Source organism: Salvelinus alpinus, chromosome 10 (assembly GCF_045679555.1).
Source record: "Salvelinus alpinus chromosome 10, SLU_Salpinus.1, whole genome shotgun sequence".
Classification (NCBI taxonomy): domain Eukaryota; kingdom Metazoa; phylum Chordata; class Actinopteri; order Salmoniformes; family Salmonidae; genus Salvelinus; species Salvelinus alpinus.
This window is the reverse complement of record NC_092095.1, coordinates 10,422,143-10,443,892: the sequence shown is the minus strand read 5'-3', so window position 1 is coordinate 10,443,892 and position 21,750 is coordinate 10,422,143. Positions and strand designations below refer to the sequence as shown.

Here is a 21,750-nt window from a genome sequence, read left to right as displayed (position 1 = left end):
CTAGTAATTCATTTTATTCAAATTCTGTCATAGAAATTCAGTAACCAACCAAAGTAACCATAGACTGGACTAGATAGCTAATTGTTTCCTAGATAGCATAATGAGTGGGTCATGTGGGAAAGAGGGGCACATTCATTTAGTATCAAGTGGTTCAAATTGAAACACTTGAGAATCACAAAAGAACAATATCATTCCAAAGACCTCTCAAAAGACTCGTTACAGAGTCAGAGAGTTTCTAAACCCAGAGGCACAATATCGCAAAACCTCTGGGAATGTTTGGGAAACAGATCAAACAGACTAGGCCAGGTTTTGGGGTTTGGAAAATCAATAAGAGAAGTGAAAAATTCTTCCTTAGGTTGTTCATTTTCTCAAAATCTACAACTTAGATATACGAGCCAATGTCTTAAGTAGTTGAACATGTTATTACTCCAACCTCGGGGAAAAGTGACAAATTGACAAGTTTTAATTTTTGTCAACAACAAAAAAAACTTTATATCAGAAGGAGCTGATGTGAAAGAGATGGGATGAGTGTGAGGGTGTGTCTGTTTCCCTGAATGACAGACAGTGTGAGGGTGTGTCTGTTTCCCTGAATGACAGTGTGAGGGTGTGTCTGTTTCCCTGAATGACAGACAGTCATATGAGGACAGGGATGAATCTCAAAGCACTGGATCAATCTGGATGCTTCCACACACACACACACAACGCAGCCTTTTCGCCTCTACGAAAACAAAGTTATCAGGCCCTGAGAAGCGAGCATTTGTCAGATCAACAGATACCATCTAGAGCTGTTAGGCCAGAACAAAACCCATCTGCATGCATAAGAAAAGTAGAATGCCATGTTGCCAAGGAGATAATTAGCTGTAGTCTACTGTGATCTAAACGGATTGCTGAGGTTTTCCCTTTTAACCTGAATTACAGAATCAACCGTCATCAGAATACCTCTATGTATTTCTCTGTAAACGACCAGGCCACCCTCGTCACAAAACTAGGCTACCTTGGATGTCGGTGCTGCTGTTGGCGGGCCGTGTGTGGACCGGGCTGTCCACCTCGTCGGTCCCCAGGAAGTCTCCAGAGGTGGCGGACATCTGAGACAGGTTATCGTGGGAACTGTGGGTACTGCAGTGGGTGCTGCTCAACGACCGCTTGGCGAGAGGCAACCTGGAAGGAGGGAGAGATAGGGAAGAGTTAACCTGACGTCTCACATCATAGGCTCTAAACATAGAGGATATCTAGTGTCTGGCGAGGGTACTGTAATCAATCAACATGAGCTCACATGGATGGATCCATAACATTTACATACATGATTGCCCAATTCCAAAGCTGAAAGAGCAAATTGATTAATCTCATTAACATCAATACAAAGCTGAAATGAACAGCCCAATCAACATGTCCATTCGCAATCATGTGGAAATTGATAATGGCCTACTAATAATCAACGGATGTAATACTAATCAATGGGCCCTGCTATAAGGACGCGCATATGGGCCGTCTGCAGGATATAGGTCTATATTTAACCTCTGCTTCCCCCTCCCTGTTTCTGATCAGGGGGAAGGATTGTAAGATAAACCAACCAAGAACAAAGCATCTCTGTCATCCACTGACTTTGTCACTAGTACACTATGACATCAGAGTCTATGACGACCACTCATGAAAGGAAGGGATGAAATAGGTGGAGTTAAGAACAGCCATCTTGGGCCTATTTTATATCTGTAGCATCAGCAAAAGAGCTTCACAGCTTTGATTTGAGTTTCAGTCAGAAGAAATGGGCTAAACAGAAATATAAAACCAAGAGTTCTTCTCTCTCTCTCTCTCTCTCTCTCTCTCTCTCTCTCTCTCTCTCTCTCTCTCTCTCTCTCTCTCTCTCTCTCTCTCTCTCTCTCTCTCAATTCAATGGGCTTTATTGGCATGGGAAACATGTGTTAACATTGCCAAAGCAAGTGAGGTAGATAATATACAAAAGTGAAATAAACAATAAAAATTAACAGTAAACATTACACATACAGAAGTTTCAAAACAATAAAGACATGACAAATGTCATATTATATATATACAGTGTTGTAACAATGTACAAATGGTTAAAGCACACAAGTTAAAATAAATAAACATAAATATGGGTTGTATTTACAATGGTGTTTGTTCTTCACTGGTTGCCCTTTTCTTGTGGCAACAGGTCACAAATCTTGCTGCTGTGATGGCACACTGTGGAATTTCACCCAGTAGATATGGGAGTTTATCAAAATTGGATTTGTTTTCGAATTCTTTGTGGATCTGTGTAATCTGAGGGAAATATGTCTCTCTAATATGGTCATACATTGGGCAGGAGGTTAGGAAGTGCAGCTCAGTTTCCACCTCATTTTGTGGGCAGTGAACACATAGCCTGTCTTCTCTTGAGAGCCATGTCTGCCTACGGCGGCCTTTCTCAATAGCAAGGCTATGCTCACTGAGTCTGTACATAGTCAAAGCTTTCCTTAAGTTTGGGTCAGTCACAGTGGTCAGGTATTCTGCCACTGTATACTCTCTGTTTAGGGCCAAATAGCATTCTAGTTTGCTCTGTTTTTTTGTTAATTCTTTCCAATGTGTCAAGTAATTATCTTTTTGTTTTCTCATGATTTGGTTGGGTCTAATTGTGCTGTTGTCCTGGGGCTCTGTGGGGTGTGTTTGTGTTTGTGAACAGAGCCCTAGGACCAGCTTGCTTAGGGGACTCTTCTCCAGGTTCATCTCTCTGTAGGTGATGGCTTTGTTATGGAAGGTTTGGGAATCGCTTCCTTTTAGGTGGTTGTAGAATTTAACGGCTCTTTTCTGGATTTTGATAATTAGTGGGTATCGGCCTAATTCTGCTCTGCATGCATTATTTGGTGTTCTACGTTGTACACGGAGGATATTTTTGCAGAATTCTGCATGCAGAGTCTCTCTCTCTCTCTCTCTCTCTCTCTCTCTCTCTCTCTCTCTCTCTCTCTCTCTCTCTCTCTCTCTCTCTCTCTCTCTCTCTCTCTCTCTCTCTCTCTCTCTCTCTCTCTCTCTCTCTCTCTCTCTCTCTCTCTCTCTCTCTCTCTCTCTCTCTCTCTCTCTCTCTCTCTCTCTCTCTCTCTCTCTCTCTCTCTCTCTCTCTCTCTCTCTCTCTCTCTCTCTCTCTCTCTCTCTCTCTCTCTCTCTCTCTCTATATATATATATATATATATATATATATATATAGTCCTATTCTCTCTGAGCCATTTTCCCATCTAAAGCAGTAGGTCTCTGTTAAAATCTCCCTACTCTTCCACAGAGAATAACTCACTCATTTGTTTTGATAATGCCTCTTAGGTACGATGATGCGTCACATGTTTTTAGTCTATTCAGGTTTAAAATACATTGATGGCGCAGTAGTAGGAACATCAAAATCACACCATCCGGTGTTCCCCTCACCCTGCGTTGTTACAGTACGAGACGGTAGCATCGAAGGCGTAGCACTGCACCCTGGGTCTGTCCAAATGGGCAGGGAGACTCCTGACGAAGTCGATGTAGTGTTGTCCCGGTTCATACAGCTTGGAGTTCTCACACAGAGACTGGTGATTGACAGGCAGAGACACAACCTGGGCCTGCTGCAGCTGGAACCAGTTCACAGTCATCTGGGGAGTCAGACAGACACAAGACAGCCCCTGAGATACAGCACCTATAGAAATAGAATGACTAGACACCATGTTCAAAGACGGCCATTGGAAATCTAGGAACTACCTTGACAAAAACTTTGAGGGACCAATGACACGCTTGTTTTATAGTCAAATAAGCTCAGAAGTTAATCATCTCTATACATTCCACAATTCTACTACATTTTCTGAAAATATTTGTATACTGTATTCCTCAACATACCGCTTTCAGAGTGAGGTCACACTGGAAGACCAGCTTTCGTAACTGGGTGAGGATCTCCCTCTTTGTGTTGGCCAGGTCCACTCTCTTCACCCCTACATCTGTCAGACAGGCCTTGCAGTGGTCTCTGGCCTCATCCGCCTATGAAACAAGGCAGGGAGGGGGGGGGGGGGGGGACATGTCACAACTACAATCCACTGATCAAATGGTAAACAGTTCCATTACAAGCATGACTAAGTAAAGAATGTGGATTCTAATTTAGCAGTTTAGGGTTAGTTGCTAAGAAGTTATTAACTGTTATTTGATTGTGTATCTGAGTGAAGACTAGGCCTCATAGGTAAGATTTGGGCCTCATAGGTAAGATTTGAGCCTCAGGAACAAGCTATAGGCCTCAGTGAGTAACTAAGTTCTCATGGGCTACGCTATCGGTTTCAGGGAGGATGTACGGGCCTCATGGTCGAGCTACGGGCCTCACGGTCGAGCTACGGGCCTCACGGTCCAGCTACGGGCCTCACGGACGAGCAAGGGGACTCACGGTCCAGCTACGGGCCTCACGGACGAGCAACGGGCCTCACGGCCGAGCCTCACGGTCGAGCAACGGGCCTCACGGTCCAGCTACGGGCCTCACGGTCCAGCTACGGGCCTCACGGTCCAGCTACGGGCCTCACGGTCCAGCTACGGGCCTCACGGTCGAGCAACGGGCCTCACGGACGAGCAACGGGCCTCACGGTCCAGCTACGGGCCTCACGGACGAGCAACGGGCCTCACGGACGAGCAACGGGCCTCACGGACGAGCAACGGGCCTCACGGTCGAGCTACGGGCCTCACGGACCAGCTACGGGCCTCACGGACCAGCTACGGGCCTCACGGTCGAGCTACGGGCCTCACGGTCGAGCTACGGGCCTCACGGTGGAGCTACGGGCCTCACGGACGAGCTACGGGCCTCACGGACGAGCTACGGGCCTCACGGACGAGCTACGGGCCTCACGGACGAGCAACGGGCCTCACGGACGAGCAACGGGCCTCACGGACGAGCAACGGGCCTCACGGACGAGCAACGGGCCTCACGGACGAGCAACGGGCCTCACGGACGAGCAACGGGCCTCACGGTCCAGCTACGGGCCAGCTACGGGCCTCACGGACCAGCTACGGGCCTCACGGACCAGCTACGGGCCTCACGGACCAGCTACGGGCCTCACGGACCAGCTACGGGCCTCACGGTCGAGCTACGGGCCTCACGGTCGAGCTACGGGCCTCACGGTCGAGCTACGGGCCTCACGGTCGAGCTACGGGCCTCACGGTCGAGCTACGGGCCTCACGGTGGAGCTACGGGCCTCACGGTGGAGCTACGGGCCTCACGGTGGAGCTTCGGGCCTCACGGTGGAGCTACGGGCCTCACGGTGGAGCTACGGGCCTCACGGTCGAGCTACGGGCCTCACGGTCGAGCTACGGGCCTCACGGTCGAGCTACGGGCCTCACGGTCGAGCTACGGGCCTCACGGTCGAGCTACGGGCCTCACGGTCGAGCTACGGGCCTCACGGTCGAGCTACGGGCCTCACGGACAATGTCTTACCTTCTGCAGAGCCTCCTCCTCCAGCCTGCGTCTCTTCTCCAGCTTGGCTGATCCCAGCTGCTCCTCCTCTACTCGGCTGGTGGACACCCGGGCCTTCTCATACTCCTCCTGTCTCTGGGCCTGCAGAACATGGGCCTTCCTCAGGGCACTATCCGTTTCATGCTGAAAACACACACAGCGTTAACACAAGAGAAACACAAGGCAAACAAACACACTAACACAGTCATGTCTAGACGGGATACAGATGTCAAATTGACGTTTTAGCTAACCCTAACGCTAACCCTTTTCCTAACCTTAACCTAATTATCCTAACTGGCTACATTAATTATCATAACCTGCTGTATAAGTTATCCTAACCTGCTACGAAATGTCAATTCTGACATACGCAGTATACCTTCTAGTCGACTGCAATTGAGCATTTCGTTGGGCGGTGAACGCCATGTGTACCCTGTACATACAACTAATAAAAAAAGTCAAAACCCACGAACAAACATGTGCTGAATCAGTACTAATCATTGTTTATGGTTCAAGGTCAATTTTCTCTCACACTGTAAAAGAAAAACACTGAAACTATCCTTAGAGACATACAGCACCAGTCAAAAGTTTGGACACACCTAACCATTCAAGGGTTTCTCTTTATTTTTACTATTTTCTACATTGTAGAATAATAGTGAAGACATCAACACTATGAAATAACACATATGGACACAACCATTAAACACAAACATTCATTTTTCACAGTAGCCACCCTTTGCCTTGATGACAGCTTTGCACTCTTGGCATTCTCTCAACCAGCTTCATGAGGTAGTCACCTGGAATATATTTAAATTAACAGGTGTGCCTTGTTATAAGTTAATTTGTGGAATTTATTTACTTCTTAAAATCAGTTGTGTTGTGACAAGGTAGGGGTGGTATACAGGAAATAGCACTATTTGGTAAAAGACCAAGTCCATATTATGTTAAGAACAGCTCAAATAAGCAAAGAGAAACGACAGTCCATCATTACCTCAAGGCATGAAGGATAGTCAATCCGGAAAATGTCAAGAACTTTGAAAGTTTCTTCAAGTGCAGTCGCAAAAACCATCAAACGCTATGATGAACCTGGCTCTCATGAGGATCACCACAGAAAAGGAAGACCCAGAATGACCTCTGCTGCAGAGGACATGTTTATTAGAGTTACCAGCCTCAGAAATAGCAGCCCAAATAAATGCTTCACAGAGTTCAAGTAACAGACACATCTCAACATCAACTGTTCAGAGGAGACGGCATGAATCAGGCCTTCATGGTTGACTTGGCGCAAAGATACCACTACTAATGTACACCAATAAGAAGAAGAGACTTGCTTGGGCTAAGTAACACGCGCAAGAAACACGCGCAGTCCAAATGTAAGATTTTGGCTCCAAACGCTGTGTCTTTGTGAGACACAGAGTAGATGAACGGATGATCTCCGTATATGTGGTTCCCACGGTGAAGCACGGAGGAGGAGGTGGATGGTGTGGAGGTGCTTTGCTGGTGACACTGTCAGTGATTTATTTAGAATTCAAGGCACACTTAACCAGCATGGCTACCACTGCATTCTGCAGTGATACACCATCCCATCTGGTTTATGCTTAGTGGGACTATCATTTGTTTTTCAACAGGACAATGACCCAAAACACACCTCCAGGCTGTGTAATGGCTACTTGACCAAGAAGGGGAGTAATGGAGTGCTGCCTGGCCTCCACAATCACCCGACCTCAACCCAATTGAGATGGTTTGGCATGAGTAGGACCGCAGAGTGAAGGAAAAGCAGCCATCACGTGCTCAGCATATGTGGGAACTCCTTCAAGACTGTTGGAAAACCATTCCTCATGAAGCTTCAGAGAATGTGCAAAGCTGTCTTCAAGGCAAAGCATGTTTTTTTAACACTTTTTTGGTTTCTCCATGATTCCATGTGTTATTTCATAGTTTTGATGTCTTCACTATTATTCTACAATGTAGAAAATAGTAAAAATAAAGAAAAACCCTTGAATGAGTAGGAGTGTCCAAACTCTTGACTGGTACTGTACATTAGCCAGCCCACTCACTCACTCACTCACTCACTCACTCACTCACTCACTCACTCACTCACTCACTCACTCACTCACTCACTCACTCACTCACATCCTGAGGTCCATTGTACAGAGGTGTTAAACTGTGCAGCCTTCCAGATGAAGCGCTATCACTGATAGGGAGTGGATATTACTGGAAACCTAAGTTTACCAGTAAACTACCAGAATGTTGGTATGTTTCAAAGATTTTATGTAAATTCTCACAAGACATCTAGTGGACCTTTTAAGTACTTCAGATTATCTCAGGTGTCTGAAATCATCTCTGGCCCTCTATGTGGCTTTATCATGTATAACAATATATGAACAAGCAGACTTTCAGCACAGGATATAGTATGGCAAAGCTGTAAAACATTATTCTAAATACAAGCCATCAGGACTTACACAAATGACTGATGATGTGTCACATTCGCCTGACCACTCAGAGTGACTTCTTCCACTGCTCTATGTTGGCTACATACCTCGGTCTGGGGCTGACATGATTTAAGTCGTGTGTGGTTAAGTCAAAATGAGGGGTGAATGTACATTTCTATGGCATTGGCGACTGGATCATGGTTCGCCAATCAGAGGCAGCTGTTTATCGTTGTCTCTGATTGGGGATCATATTTAGGTAGCCATTTTCCTATTGTGATTTGTGGGATCTTGTCTATGTTTAGTTGCCTGTGAGCATTATTTTTAGCTTTACGTTTCGTTTGTTTGTTTTGTTCTTTGAAGTTTTCATTTCCAATATTAAAGGATGGAAACATACCATGCTGCATCTTGGACCACTCATTTCAACGAATGTGACAGATGATTGACTGAGAGAAATTGATGATAAAATGATTGCGGGGACTGTTTTGTTAGACCTCTTTGAGTAAAGCCAGTGTGTCTAAAAGTGTGTCTATGTATGCGGATGACTCAACACTATACGGGTCAGTTACTGGATAGTAGACAAGTTCAATATGAGGGTTTCAGCATGAAATATCCTTTATATATTTATTTCAATATGTCAATTTGTGTATTAGTTGTCAATGTTTTGACGTCAAAATGGTGGCTGTTGTCAAAAAAAGTAAAGAAGGGCCTCCCGGGTGGCGCAGTGGTCTAGGGCACTGCATCGCAGCGCTAGCTGTGCCACCAGAGATTCTGGGTTTGCGCCCAGGCTCTGTCGCAGGTTTGCGCCCAGGCTCTTTCGACCTTCGTCTCTCCCGAGCCCGTACGGTAGTTGTAGCGATGAGACAAGATAGTAATTACTAACAATTGGATACCACGAAATTGGGGAGAAAAAGGGGGTAACATTTTTGTTTTTTAGATAAAAAAAGTTAAGAGTTGCAGAGTTAATTGAAAATAATGCCATTGTTGATTAGATGCTTCTTTCATTAATTAGGCTATTTTCACTTGAACCATATGGTCAATCTACTAGAAACTAAATTTACCTTTTGAAGTATTGTGGTTCCATCCACCATTTCCTTTTAGCGACCTTTTGAAGTATTGTGGTTCCATCCACCATTTCCTTTTAGCGACCTTTTGAAGTATTGTGGTTCCATCCACCATTTCCTTTTAAAGTGACCTATTGATCTTTTGAAGTTCCACCCACCATTTTCTTCTGTTCTCTCTGCCACTGCTCCTTGACCTCCTTCCTCAGTTTGTCCAGCTCGGTCTTCCGCGCGAGGAGAGGCTAGAGAACCAACACCCCCCCCCCCAAAAACACACACATACACACGCTCTAGTGAGTCAATGCTAACATATCCATCAACGACCTCAGTCTGGTTTATGCAGATCAAAGCATGACATACTGTAGAAAAGTCACGTAGACAGATGTACATACCTGCATGAATTTGTTGGTTTGAAGGGCAGCTGCTGTGTGAAGTAGGAGCTGGCTGTACTCAATATCGTTCTTGAACGCAGACATGTAGATGTCCCGGAATGGCATGAACTCCTTTTGATGGGAAGACGACTACAGTTACAAATCACAATTCAAAACGAGGCAATGTAGATGCTTTAAAATTATTATGTTATGACAGCTGTCATCTTTTGAGATAACGGTTGACTGGTGAATAGTTACTATACCAAGCTGAGCAGAAACGTATTTAAATCATAATCACCTGATGACTTGCGATTGTCTTCGCTGATTCCGCCATTTTGGCGTAGCTCCTCGCACACTCGATATCTGGAATCAGACACTCAACATTACGACATGTCCCAAAGGCAAGAAATAACAGTCCACTAAAGTGCAAGTGTTGAACGAATGGAATGGCTAGCCTGGTTGTCATCAGAGGAGGTTGGTGGCACCTTAATTTGGGAGGACGGGCACGTGGTAATGGCTGGAGCAGAATAGGCAGAAAGGTATCAACAACATCAAACACATGGTTTCTATGTGGTTGATCCCATTCCATTCCAAGCCATTATTTTGAGCCGTCCTCCCCCCAGTAGCCTCCACTGACTGCCATAAATACCATACATGTTCAATACGGCATGATTAAGTAGCTACTGTGTGTAGTATGATGACATTGAGTGATTAAGTACAGGACAGAGACTAGAAATGCCCAGTAACCTATTCATGTAAATAGAGGAGCTAACAGTAAATGACTGAACACACTTCTACTTCACACTGTGTTTAGGTAAGTTTCAAGTTTACTGTATTGCCAAAGCATAGAATACCCTTATCAGAGTTATATTCAACCCATGCAAGTTTGTCCTTGTGTTTATCTGGGGCAAAATAGCACAGGTGTGAAACTATCTATTACTGTCTACAAGTAGCCTCATGCTAGAACAAACTAAGCTAATAAAGCTAAGGCTAGGCTAATGCTAGAATAAACTAAGCTAATAAAGCTAAGGCTAGGCTAATGCTAGAATAAACTAAGCTAATAAAGCTAAGGCTAGGCTAATGCTAGAACAAACTAAGCTAATAAAGCTAAGGCTAATGCTAGCACAAACTAAGCTAATACAGCTAAGGCTAATGCTAGCACAAACTAAGCTAATAAAGCTAAGGCTAGACTAACGCTAAGACAAAAACTTCCCGAGCTGAGGTAAAAGGAGTTAAAGGTTAGCAACCTTAAAGACCCTTAACGGTGTCACAGCATACACCGATCCCAGCATTAACACTGTATGTCAGAGGACTGTATCTCAGACCATACAGATACCATATAATACTAGTTGTATAATATCTAATAACAGTGTTCGATCTAATTCTGTGGCTCCGATCCACCAATAATGAGGTGTTTCTCTGTATGAACCCTATGTATGTTAGACGAGGGGGTAGGGAGAAAGAAAGAGCGACTGACCCATACTGATTCGTTTATCCACCCAGGCCAGTAGCTCCTTGGTGTATTTGGACCAGGCCTTGGAGTAGAGTAGAGCCGACTCCACCCCGCCTTCACTCCGCTGCAACGCCACGTCCACACCATCCACCTCCTCCGCCCTCGCCGGCAGCGACGGACCTGTGATGGTAACGGTAACAAGCCATGGGTTGGGGAAGAAGAAGTCAGTTGGCCTAGGCCTGACACTGAGCACCGCTACCTACTGGCTAACTGGCAACTAGCTATGGACAAGACCCCTCTATCAGATGTGTGTGTATGTGTGTATGAGTGTGTGTGTCTGTGTGCCTGTGTACAAGTGTGTATGACTTTGTGTGTGTGTGTGTGTGTGTGTGTGTGTGTGTGTGTGTGTGTGTGTGTGTGTGTGTGTGTGTACGTGGTGTGTATGTGTGTGTGTGTGTACGTGGAAAAGCATTGCCTGGTCCGACGAATCCTAGTTCCTGTTGCATCATGCTGATGGCATAGTCAGGATTTGGCATAAGCAGCATGAATCCATGGACCAATCCTGCCTGGTGTCAACGGTACAGGCTAGTGGCTGTGGTGTACTGCCATCTGCAGCAACCACGTGATGCCATCGCGTCAGCATGGACCAACATCCCTGTGGAATGTTTCCGACTTGTGGAATCCATGTCCCGAAGAACTCAGGCTGTTCTAGAATCCATGCCCCGAAGAACTCAGGCTGTTCTAGAATCCATGCCCCGAAGAACTCAGGCTGTTCTAGAATCCATGTCCCGAAGAACTCAGGCTGTTCTAGAATCCATGCCCCGAAGAACTCAGGCTGTTCTAGAATCCATGTCCCGAAGAACTCAGGCTGTTCTAGAATCCATGCCCTGAAGAACTCAGGCTGTTCTAGAATCCATGCCCCGAAGAACTCAGGCTGTTCTAGAATCCATGCCCTGAAGAACTCAGGCTGTTCTAGAATCCATGTCCCGAAGAACTCAGGCTGTTCTAGAATCCATGCCCTGAAGAACTCAGGCTGTTCTAGAATCCATGTCCCGAAGAACTCAGGCTGACTGATGACCTTATATGAACTACAAAGGGGAGTCCGGCCAGGTACTAGATGGTGTACCTAATAAACTGGCTGGTGAATGTATATCTTTACTGTCAACCCTGGGACAAATAGCTCCTCAACACATTGACACCTCACCACAGACAAAATCCAAAACATTCTGAGGGAGGGCTGGTTTACGTCATTGTGTAATTATTTTAAAGGGAGTGGCGCCAAGCAGTCATACAGTAAAACATTTTTTTTTATTTTACCTTTATTTAACTAGGCAAGTCAGTTAAGAAATAATACTTATTTTCAATGACGGCCTAGGAACAGTGGGTTAACTGCCTTGTTCAGGAGCAGAACGACAGATTTTTACCTTGTCAGCTCAGGGACTCGATCTTGCAACCTTTCGGTTACTAGTACAATGCTCTAACCACTAGGCTACCTGCTACCATATTTAATTGTTAAGAGCTATCAGTTGTTAAGTGGATGGACTAGTAAAGTGACATGGTCGTTTTAGTGCATCTTACCTGGCGGAACATCTTTCTCTGGATCGGATCCTCCAGACTCCACAGAAAGGTTCTCGAACGACTGGGAACAAGACAGACAGACAGAGCGTGGTGATGGTGATGAATAAGGTACAGGAGGGTCCTGTATATGACATGGCTAATAAGAAACAACACACTAAATCACGCTGTAATGAATGAATCACTAGAAGAGATTTCAGGAGTAGCCTCAACAATCATCAAACAGTGTTACGGTGTTGCCTGAGAGCCGCATAACCTTTGACATCCCCATCCTGGGGCATCTTCAGACAGTGCATCACCTGGCTTTACTGTAAACACATACATAATGTGCAGACAGACAGTTGTTGTGTAGGGGGAAGTGTGTGTGTCTTACCCTGCTTCTCAGAGTCAGGGGGTTCAGCACCAGCGGTGATCCATTGTCTACATCTCCCATAAGGAAGTCAGACACTCTGAAAGACAAACACACAACGACAATGAAAAGCACACATAGACTATGGGAATGACTCTTAAAGGGTAGGAAGCATAAACGTAACATGTGGATTTGCATTAGTATACAACGACCAGAATTCGGGAAAAAATCAGGAGTGTGATGTAATATAATAAGGACCAGGCAAGCCGACCTATTCCCTATAACGCCAACAGAATAACTTCAAAAGTATAACTTCAAATTAAACCAAATCGTTTGCACTCATGACTATTGGTTTAAATGTAATATTTCAGACAATTTCCAAGCAAATACTTTATGAATTTGTTACAAATCAACATGCAAGGTTGCTAGCCAACTAGCTGATATTAAAGTAAACCAAAGTTTTGGAAATACATAATGCCATGTTCCTAGATCAATGGCTGTGGGCTACTTCCTCTATATAACACAAGACGCTGTGATAACCTTCACCGTCCCCACTGCCACAGCTCACATCGTCAATTCTCTATCAGATACAGAGGTACCATACTCTGGAATTCTTATCTTCACATTGCCAAAACATCATCATCCCTCAATAACTTCAAGCGAAGACTGGGGGTCAACCTGATGAACCAAACTACTCAGTAATCTCCTCCATGAAGACTGGGGGTCAACCTGATGAACCAAACTACTCAGTAATCTCCTCCATGAAGACTGGGGGTCAACCTGATGAACCAAACTACTCAGTAATCTCCTCCATGAAGACTGGGGGTCAGCCTGACGAACCAAACTACTCAGTAATCTCCTCCATGAAGACTGGGGATCAGCCTGACGAACCAAACTACTCAGTAATCTCCTCCATGAAGACTGGGGGTCAGCCTGACGAACCAAACTACTCAGTAATCTCCTCCATGAAGACTGGGGGTCAGCCTGACGAACCAAACTACTCAGTAATCTCCTCCATGAAGACTGGGGATCAGTCTGATGAACCAAACTACTCAGTAATCTCCTCCATGAAGACTGGGGGTCAACCTGATGAACCAAACTACTCAGTAATCTCCTCCATGAAGACTGGGGATCAGTCTGATGAACCAAACTACTCAGTAATCTCCTCCATGAAGACTGGGGGTCAGCCTGACGAACCAAACTACTCAGTAATCTCCTCCATGAAGACTGGGGGAATCACTAGAAGAGATTTCAGGAGTAGCCTCAACAATCATCATACAGTGTTACGTTGTTGACAACAAGCTCAGTCCGATGATGCTGTGACACACCGCCCCAGACCATGACGGACCCTCCACCTCGATCCCGCTCCAGAGTACAGGCCTCGGTGTAACGCTCATTCCTTCGACGATAAATGCGAATCTGACCATCACCCCTGGTGAGACAAAACTGTGACTTGTCAGTGAAGAGCACTTTTTGCCAGTCCTGTCTGGTCCAGCGACGGTGGGTTTGTGCCCATAGGAGACGTAGTTGCCAGTGGTGTCTGGTGATGACCTGCCTTACAACAGGCCTACAAGCCCTCAGTCTAGCCTCTCTCAGCCTATTGCGGACAGTCTGAGCACTGATGGAGGGATTGTGTGTTCCTGGTGTAACTTGGGCAGTTGTTGTTGCCATCCTGTACCTGTCCCGCAGGTGTGATGTTCGGATGTACCGATCCTGTGCAGGTGTTGTTACACGTGATCTGCCACTGCGAGGATGATCAGCTGTCCATCCTGCCTCCCTGTAGCGCTGTCTTAGGCATCTCACAGTATGGACATTGCAATTTATTGCCCTGGCCACATCTGCAGTCCTCATGCCTCCTTGCAGCATGCCTAAGGCACATTCACGCAGATGAACAGGGACCCTGTGCATCTTTCTTTTGGTGTTTTTCAGAGTCAGTAGAAAGGCCTCTTTAGTGTCCTAAGTTTTCATAACTGTGACCTTAATTGCCTACCATCTGTAAGCTGTTAGTGTCTTAACGACCGTTCCACAGGTGTATGTTCATTAATTGTTTATGGTTCATTGAACAAGCTTGGGTAACAGTGTTTAAACCCTTTACAATGAAGATCTGTGAAGTTATTTGGGGTTTTACGAATTATCTTTGAAAGACAGGGTCCTGAAAAAGGGACGTTTCTTTTCTGCTGAGTTTATATCACTAATATATCACTAATATATCACCAATATCACTAATGTATCACTAATATATCACCAATATCACTAATAACTAATGTGTCACTAATATACCACTAATATATAACCAATATCACTAATATAATCACTAATATACTAATATATCACTAATATATCACCAATATCAGTAATATACCACTAATATACTAATATATCACTAATATACTAATATCACTAATATATCACCAATATCACTAATATACCACTAATATACTAATATATCACTAATATACTAATATCACTAATATATTACTAATATATTAATATCACTAATATATCACTAATATACCACTAACATATAACCAATATCACTAATATACTAATATATCACTAATATCCTAATATATCACCAATATTGTCAGGTGTGTGCGTACTGGTAGCGAAGTCTTGTGCAGGAGAGCAGAGAGTTGTGAACAGCCGCACACTTAATTGAGGCAGGAGGAAGACGGACGCAACTGTGTCAAAACCTCCAGCCAATAGGCAAAAGTGCAAAACGTGCCAAACAGTCACAATAATTTATGTTTAACAATAAACATCTTCATGAACAACACGGTATAAGCAAACCAGACTGGCGCGTCAACAATTAACCCGTAACACAAACAATTACACACAAAGACATGGGGAACAGAGGAATAAATACATGCAGTGTGATTGGGGAATGAAAACCAGGTGTGCAGGGAACAAGACAAAATAAATGGATGAATGAAAAATGGAGCGGCAATGGCTAGAAAGCCGGTGACGTCGACCACCGAACGCCGCCCGAACAAGGAGAGGAGCCGACTTCAGCGGAAGTCGTGACAAATGTACTAATATCACTAATATATCACTAATGTACTAATATCACTAATATGTCACTAATATCACAAAATCACTAATATGTCACGAATATCACAAATGTATCACTAATATACTAATATCACTAATATCACAAATGTATCACTAATATCACAAAATCACTAATATACCACTAATATACTAATATATTAGTAATATATCACTAATATATTAATATATTACTAATATACCACTAACATACTAATAATATACCACTAATATATCACTAATAAACCACTACTAAATTACTAATAAACCACTAATATACTAATATACCACTAATATACCACTAACATACTAATATACTAATATATCACTAATAAACCACTAATATCACTAATACAACATTATACTTACATATTTCCAAAGGTGAATGCCAATGTGTCGATAGAAGTGTAAATCTCTCCAAAAAGCTTCTGCTTGTTCTCTTCGTTCACTTCTTTGAAGTTAACACCTGTCAAAAGGGATAAAGTTTGGCTGTGAAACTAAATAACTGTGACATACTATCTACAGCATGTTCCGCATGTCAAATGTACGTTAAAAATATACATGTATACTGAACAAAAAAATTAAAACGCAACATGCAATAATTTCTACGATTTTACTGATTTTACTGTTCATATAAGGAAATCAGTTAATTGAAATAAATTCATTATGCCGTAATCTATGGATTTCACATGACTGGGCATGGGCGCAGCGATGAGTGGAGACACCAGTTTTTCCCCACAAAAGGGATTTATTACAGACTGAAAGATTCATCAGTTTCATCAGCTGTCTTGGGTGGCTGTGTCACATGCTGACCAAACTGCACGCGTGCGTCCGTCCGCGTGGGCCATCGCACGCATGTTGATTTTGTTCACCCACACCAGAAGCGATCAGGACACGTGGGTTGAAATATCAAAACTCTGAACCAATTATATGAATTTTTTCAGGACAGGTCAAAAAGTATTCAACATTTATGGCAATTTAGCAAGCTAGCTTGCTGTTCCTAGCTAATTTGTCCTGGTATATAAACATTGGGTTGTTATTTTACCTGAAATGCACAAGGTCCTCTACTCAGACAATTAATCTACAGATAAAACAGTAAACCGAATTTGTTTCTCATCATCTCTCCTTCCTTCAGGCTTCTTTTTCTTCTTTGGACTTTATATGGCGGTTGGCAACCAACTTTACAGCATTACTACAGCCGACTTTACAGCATTACTACAGCCGACTTTACAGCATTACTACAGCCGACTTTACAGCATTACTACAGCCAACTTTACAGCATTACTACAGCCGACTTTACAGCATTACTACAGCCGACTTTACAGCATTACTACAGCCAACTTTACAGCATTACTACAGCCGACTTTACAGCATTACTACAGCCGACTTTACAACATTACTACAGCCGACTTTACAACATTACTACAGCCGACTTTACAGCATTACTACAGCCGACTTTACAGCATTACTACAACCAACTTTACAGCATTACTACAACCAACTTTACAGCATTACTACAACCAACATTACAGCATTACTACAACCAACATTACAGCATTACTACAACCAACATTACAGCATTACTACAACCAACATTACAGCATTACTACAACCAACTTTACAGCATTACTACAGCCAACTTTACAGCATTACTACAACCAACTTTACAGCATTACTACAACCAACTTTACAGCATTACTACAACCAACTTTACAGCATTACTACAACCTACTTTACAGCATTACTACAGCCAACTTTACAGCATTACTACAGCCAACTTTACAGCATTACTACAACCAACTTTACAGCATTACTACAGCCAACTTTACAGCATTACTACAGCCAACTTTACAGCATTATTACAGCCAACTTTACAGCATTACTACAGCCAACTTTACAGCATTACTACAGCCGACTTTACAGCATTACTACAGCCGACTTTACAGCATTACTACAGCCGACTTTACAGCATTACTACAGCCAACTTTACAGCATTACTACAGCCGACTTTACAGCATTACTACAACCGACTTTACATCATTACTACAACCAACTTTACAGCATTACTACAACCAACTTTACAGCATTACTACAACCAACTTTACAGCATTACTACAGCCGACTGGAGTGTGGACCTAAAGTTCATCTTTCAGTCACTCACGTGGGTATAACCAATGAGGAGATGGCACATCAGTATATGCTCCTAAAAACCAATGAGGAGATGGGAGAGGCAGGACCAATTTCTATTTTAGCCCCTGGCCATTCAGACGCTCGCTGACGCATGCGAGCAGTGTGGGTGCAATGATTGAATAACATGTATGTGTACATTTATTTTGCAACGCTGGTCAGCATGTCAGACGATCCCACAGGTGAAGAAGCTGGAGGTGGAGGTCCTGGGCTGGCGTGGTTACATGTGGTCTGTGGTTGAGGCCGGCTGGACGTACAGCCAAATTCTCTAAAATGACATTGGAGGTGGCTTATGGTAGATAAATGAACATTAAATTCTCTGGCAACAGCTCCGGTGGACATTCCTGCAGTCACCATGCCAATTGCACGCTCCCTAAAAACTTGAGACATCTGAGGCATTGTGTTGTGTGACAAAATTTCACATTTTAGAGTGGCCTTTTATTGTCCTCAGCACAAGGTGCACCTGTGTAATGATCATGCTGTTTAATCAGCTTCTTGATATGCCACACCTGTCAGGTGAATGGATTTTCTTGGCAAATGACAAATGCTCACTAACAGGGAAGACATTTGTGCACAAAATTTGAGAGAAATAAGGTTTTTGTAAGTATTTACAAAAAATATATTTTATTTCAGCTCATGAAACATGGGACCAACATTTTACATTTTGTATTCATATTTTTATTCAGTATATATCAAACACGAACATGAAAGTCATCATTACCCAAATATGTTGCAATACAAGATGAGAGTCTACATAACATGAGTCATGAGAAACCAACGGTCATTTAACCCCTAAAACACTTAATCAGAGTAGTTAGGCCTGAAATGACTGAAAAAGCAGAGATTTTAATAAATCAGTATATATTTTACTGAAACTGCAGAGATTTTTACTGAAACAGACGAGACTTTACTAAAAGAGTAGAGGTTTGACTGAAACAGACGAGACTTTACTAAAAGAGTAGAGGTTTGACTGAAACAGACGAGACTTTACTAAAAGAGTAGAGGTTTGACTGAAACAGACGAGACTTTACTAAAAGAGTAGAGGTTTGACTGAAACAGATGAGACTTTACTAAAAGAGTAGAGGTTTGATTGAAGTGTAATCTGGAAAGGCACACAGTTTCCTGCCTTGAGTCTAAACAGAGTGATGACAGAACAAGAGAAGGGGGGGAAAGACTCATGTAAATAGGTCTATAATCATTCTCCACAATACACTTCCTGTCCCAGTCCCACTGGGGAGGAGAGAACATAAACCAGGATCAGAGCAGGCAGCGCTGTCCGGCAAAAACGGGCCGCGTCTGAAACGGCACCCTATTCCCTATATAGTGCACTACTTTAGACCAGAACCCTATGGAACCCTATTCCCTATATAGTGCACTACTTTAGACCAGAGCCCTATGGCACCCTATTCCCTATATAGTAGACTACTTTTGAACAAAGTTATATGGGAGCTCCCTAAGTGCCCTTGGTATGTAATCCCAGTGACGCCATTCCCCCAGGCTGTCGACGTCCTCTCTCCTCTCTGCCTAACAATGGAGATGTCTATAGACCAGGAGGTCTCTCTCCTCTCTGCCTAACAATGGAGATGTCTAGAGACCAGGTCTCTCTCCTCTCCTTCCTCTCTGCCCAACAATGGAGATGTCTAGAGACCAGGTCTCTCTCCTCTCCTTCCTCTCTGCCCAACAATGGAGATGTCTAGAGCAGGAGGCCTCCTTCCTCTCTGCCTAACAATGGAGATGTCTAGAGACCAGGAGGTCTCTCTCCTCTCCTTCCTCTCTGCCTAACAATGGAGATGTCTAGAGACCAGGTCTCTCTCCTCTCCTTCCTCTCTGCCTAACAATGGAGATGTCTAGAGACCAGGTCTCTCTCCTCTCCTTCCTCTCTGCCCAACAATGGAGATGTCTAGAGCAGGAGGCCTCCTTCCTCTCTGCCTAACAATGGAGATGTCTAGAGACCAGGAGGTCTCTCTCCTCTCCTTCCTCTCTGCCTAACAATGGCGATGTCTAGAGACCAGGAGCAGGAGATCAAGAGAATGATCCAAGGAAAGAGATTCCTAGAAAGCACTTCCTTTTGTTCTTCTTCTTACCACACAGTTCTTTGGAGTTGTCTTCCTTCACGTCTAAGTTATTTGAACGCTCTAGTTAAACGATCGGTAGTCCAGGTTGAATGTTGTAGTTAGTTGGAGACTTAGTTCCGATTAGTTTAAACATTCAGCAGCACAAGAGCTCACCACATCGCACCAACTGTTGTCACCTTCTCACCAAGCTGCTTGGCGATGGTCTTGTAGCCCAACTCCAGCCTTGTGTAGGTCTACAATCTTGTCCCTGACATCCTTGGAGAGCTCTTTGGTCTTGGCCATGGTGAAGAGTTTGGAATCTGATTGATTGATTGCTTCTGTGGACAGGTGTCTTTTATACAGGTAACAAACTGAGATTAGGAGCACTCCCTTTAAGAGTGTGCTCCTAATCTCAGCTCGTTACCTGTATAAAAGACACCTGGGAGCCAGAAATCTTTCTGATTGAGAGGGGGTCAAATACTTATTTCCGTCATTAAGATGCAAATCAATTTATAACATTTTTGACATGCGTTTTTCTGGATTTTCTTGTTGTTATTCTGTCTCTCACTGTTCAAATAAACCTTCCATTAAAATTAGAGACTGATCATTTCTTTGTCAGTGGGCAAACGTACAAAATCAGCAGGGGAATCAAATACTTTTCCCCCCTCACTGTACATCACATTGGACGCTATCGCTGCGTCTATCTGGCTGTTACGTCCTCCCCCCTCCTCAGGACATCCTGAAGCTCATTAGAACACAATGCTGGCACTCGTTCTGACCAACCACAGTCCAAACGTGGATGTTACAGGCTAAAACGACAATGTTTTCACTTTGAAAGCACAACACTCCTGAACGAACATTAATCAATTCCACCTCTCGGCCCGGTGCAGGGGGAAACTGGCTGACAAAAAAATATTGATGGGAGCAAACATACAGCACATGACTTAGCCAGGACACAGGCATCAGACTATAGGAGGCGTCAGGTTATAGGAGGCGTCGGGCTATAGGAGGCGTCGGGCTATAGGAGGCGTCGGGCTATAGGAGGCGTCGGGCTATAGGAGGCGTCGGGCTATAGGAGGCGTCGGACTATAGGAGGCGTCGGACTATAGGAGGCGTCGGACTATAGGAGGCGTCGGGCTATAGGAGGCGTCGGGCTATAGGAGGCGTCGGGCTATAGGAGGCGTAGGAGGCGTCAGGCTATAGGAGGCGTCAGGCTATAGGAGGCGTCAGACTATAGGAGGCGTCAGACTATAGGAGGCGTCGGGCTATAGGAGGCGTCGGGCTATAGGAGGCGTCGGGCTATAGGAGGCGTCGGGCTATAGGAGGCGTCGGGCTATAGGAGGCGTCAGGCTATAGGAGGCGTCAGACTATAGGAGGCGTCAGACTATAGGAGGCGTCGGGTTATAGGAGGCGTCAGGCTATAGGAGGCGTCGGGCTATAGGAGGCGTCAGACTATAGGAGGCGTCGGGCTATAGGAGGCGTCGGGCTATAGGAGGCGTCGGGCTATAGGAGGCGTCGGGCTATAGGAGTCGTCGGGCTATAGGAGGCGTCAGACTATAGGAGGCGTCAGACTATAGGAGGCGTCGGGCTATAGGAGGCGTCGGGCTATAGGAGGCGTCGGGCTATAGGAGGCGTCGGGCTATAGGAGGCGTCGGGTTATAGGAGTCGTCGGGCTATAGGAGGCGTCGGACTATAGGAGGCGTCGGGCTATAGGAGGCGTCGGACTATAGGAGGCGTCGGGCTATAGGAGGCGTAGGAGGCGTCAGGCTATAGGAGGCGTCAGGCTATAGGAGGC

General features: G+C 44.5%; 1 protein-coding gene across 2 annotated transcripts in view; it reads right to left on the bottom strand.

Annotated features, from left to right (window-relative positions):
• LOC139531494 (rho GTPase-activating protein 29-like) overlaps positions 1 to 21,750 on the bottom strand; it is an 81,395-nt gene that overhangs the window by 15,373 nt on the left and 44,272 nt on the right. For both annotated transcript variants that reach the window (XM_071327984.1, XM_071327985.1), the window contains exons 4-14: positions 16,084 to 16,180; positions 12,691 to 12,766; positions 12,321 to 12,381; positions 10,767 to 10,922; positions 9,588 to 9,652; positions 9,311 to 9,421; positions 9,080 to 9,160; positions 5,420 to 5,581; positions 3,850 to 3,987; positions 3,406 to 3,608; positions 995 to 1,158 (exon numbers count right to left, since the gene is read on the bottom strand). In XM_071327984.1, the coding sequence (XP_071184085.1) occupies positions 995 to 1,158; positions 3,406 to 3,608; positions 3,850 to 3,987; positions 5,420 to 5,581; positions 9,080 to 9,160; positions 9,311 to 9,421; positions 9,588 to 9,652; positions 10,767 to 10,922; positions 12,321 to 12,381; positions 12,691 to 12,766; positions 16,084 to 16,180 (1,314 nt within the window). The remainder of the gene's footprint in view (positions 1 to 994; positions 1,159 to 3,405; positions 3,609 to 3,849; positions 3,988 to 5,419; positions 5,582 to 9,079; positions 9,161 to 9,310; positions 9,422 to 9,587; positions 9,653 to 10,766; positions 10,923 to 12,320; positions 12,382 to 12,690; positions 12,767 to 16,083; positions 16,181 to 21,750) is intronic.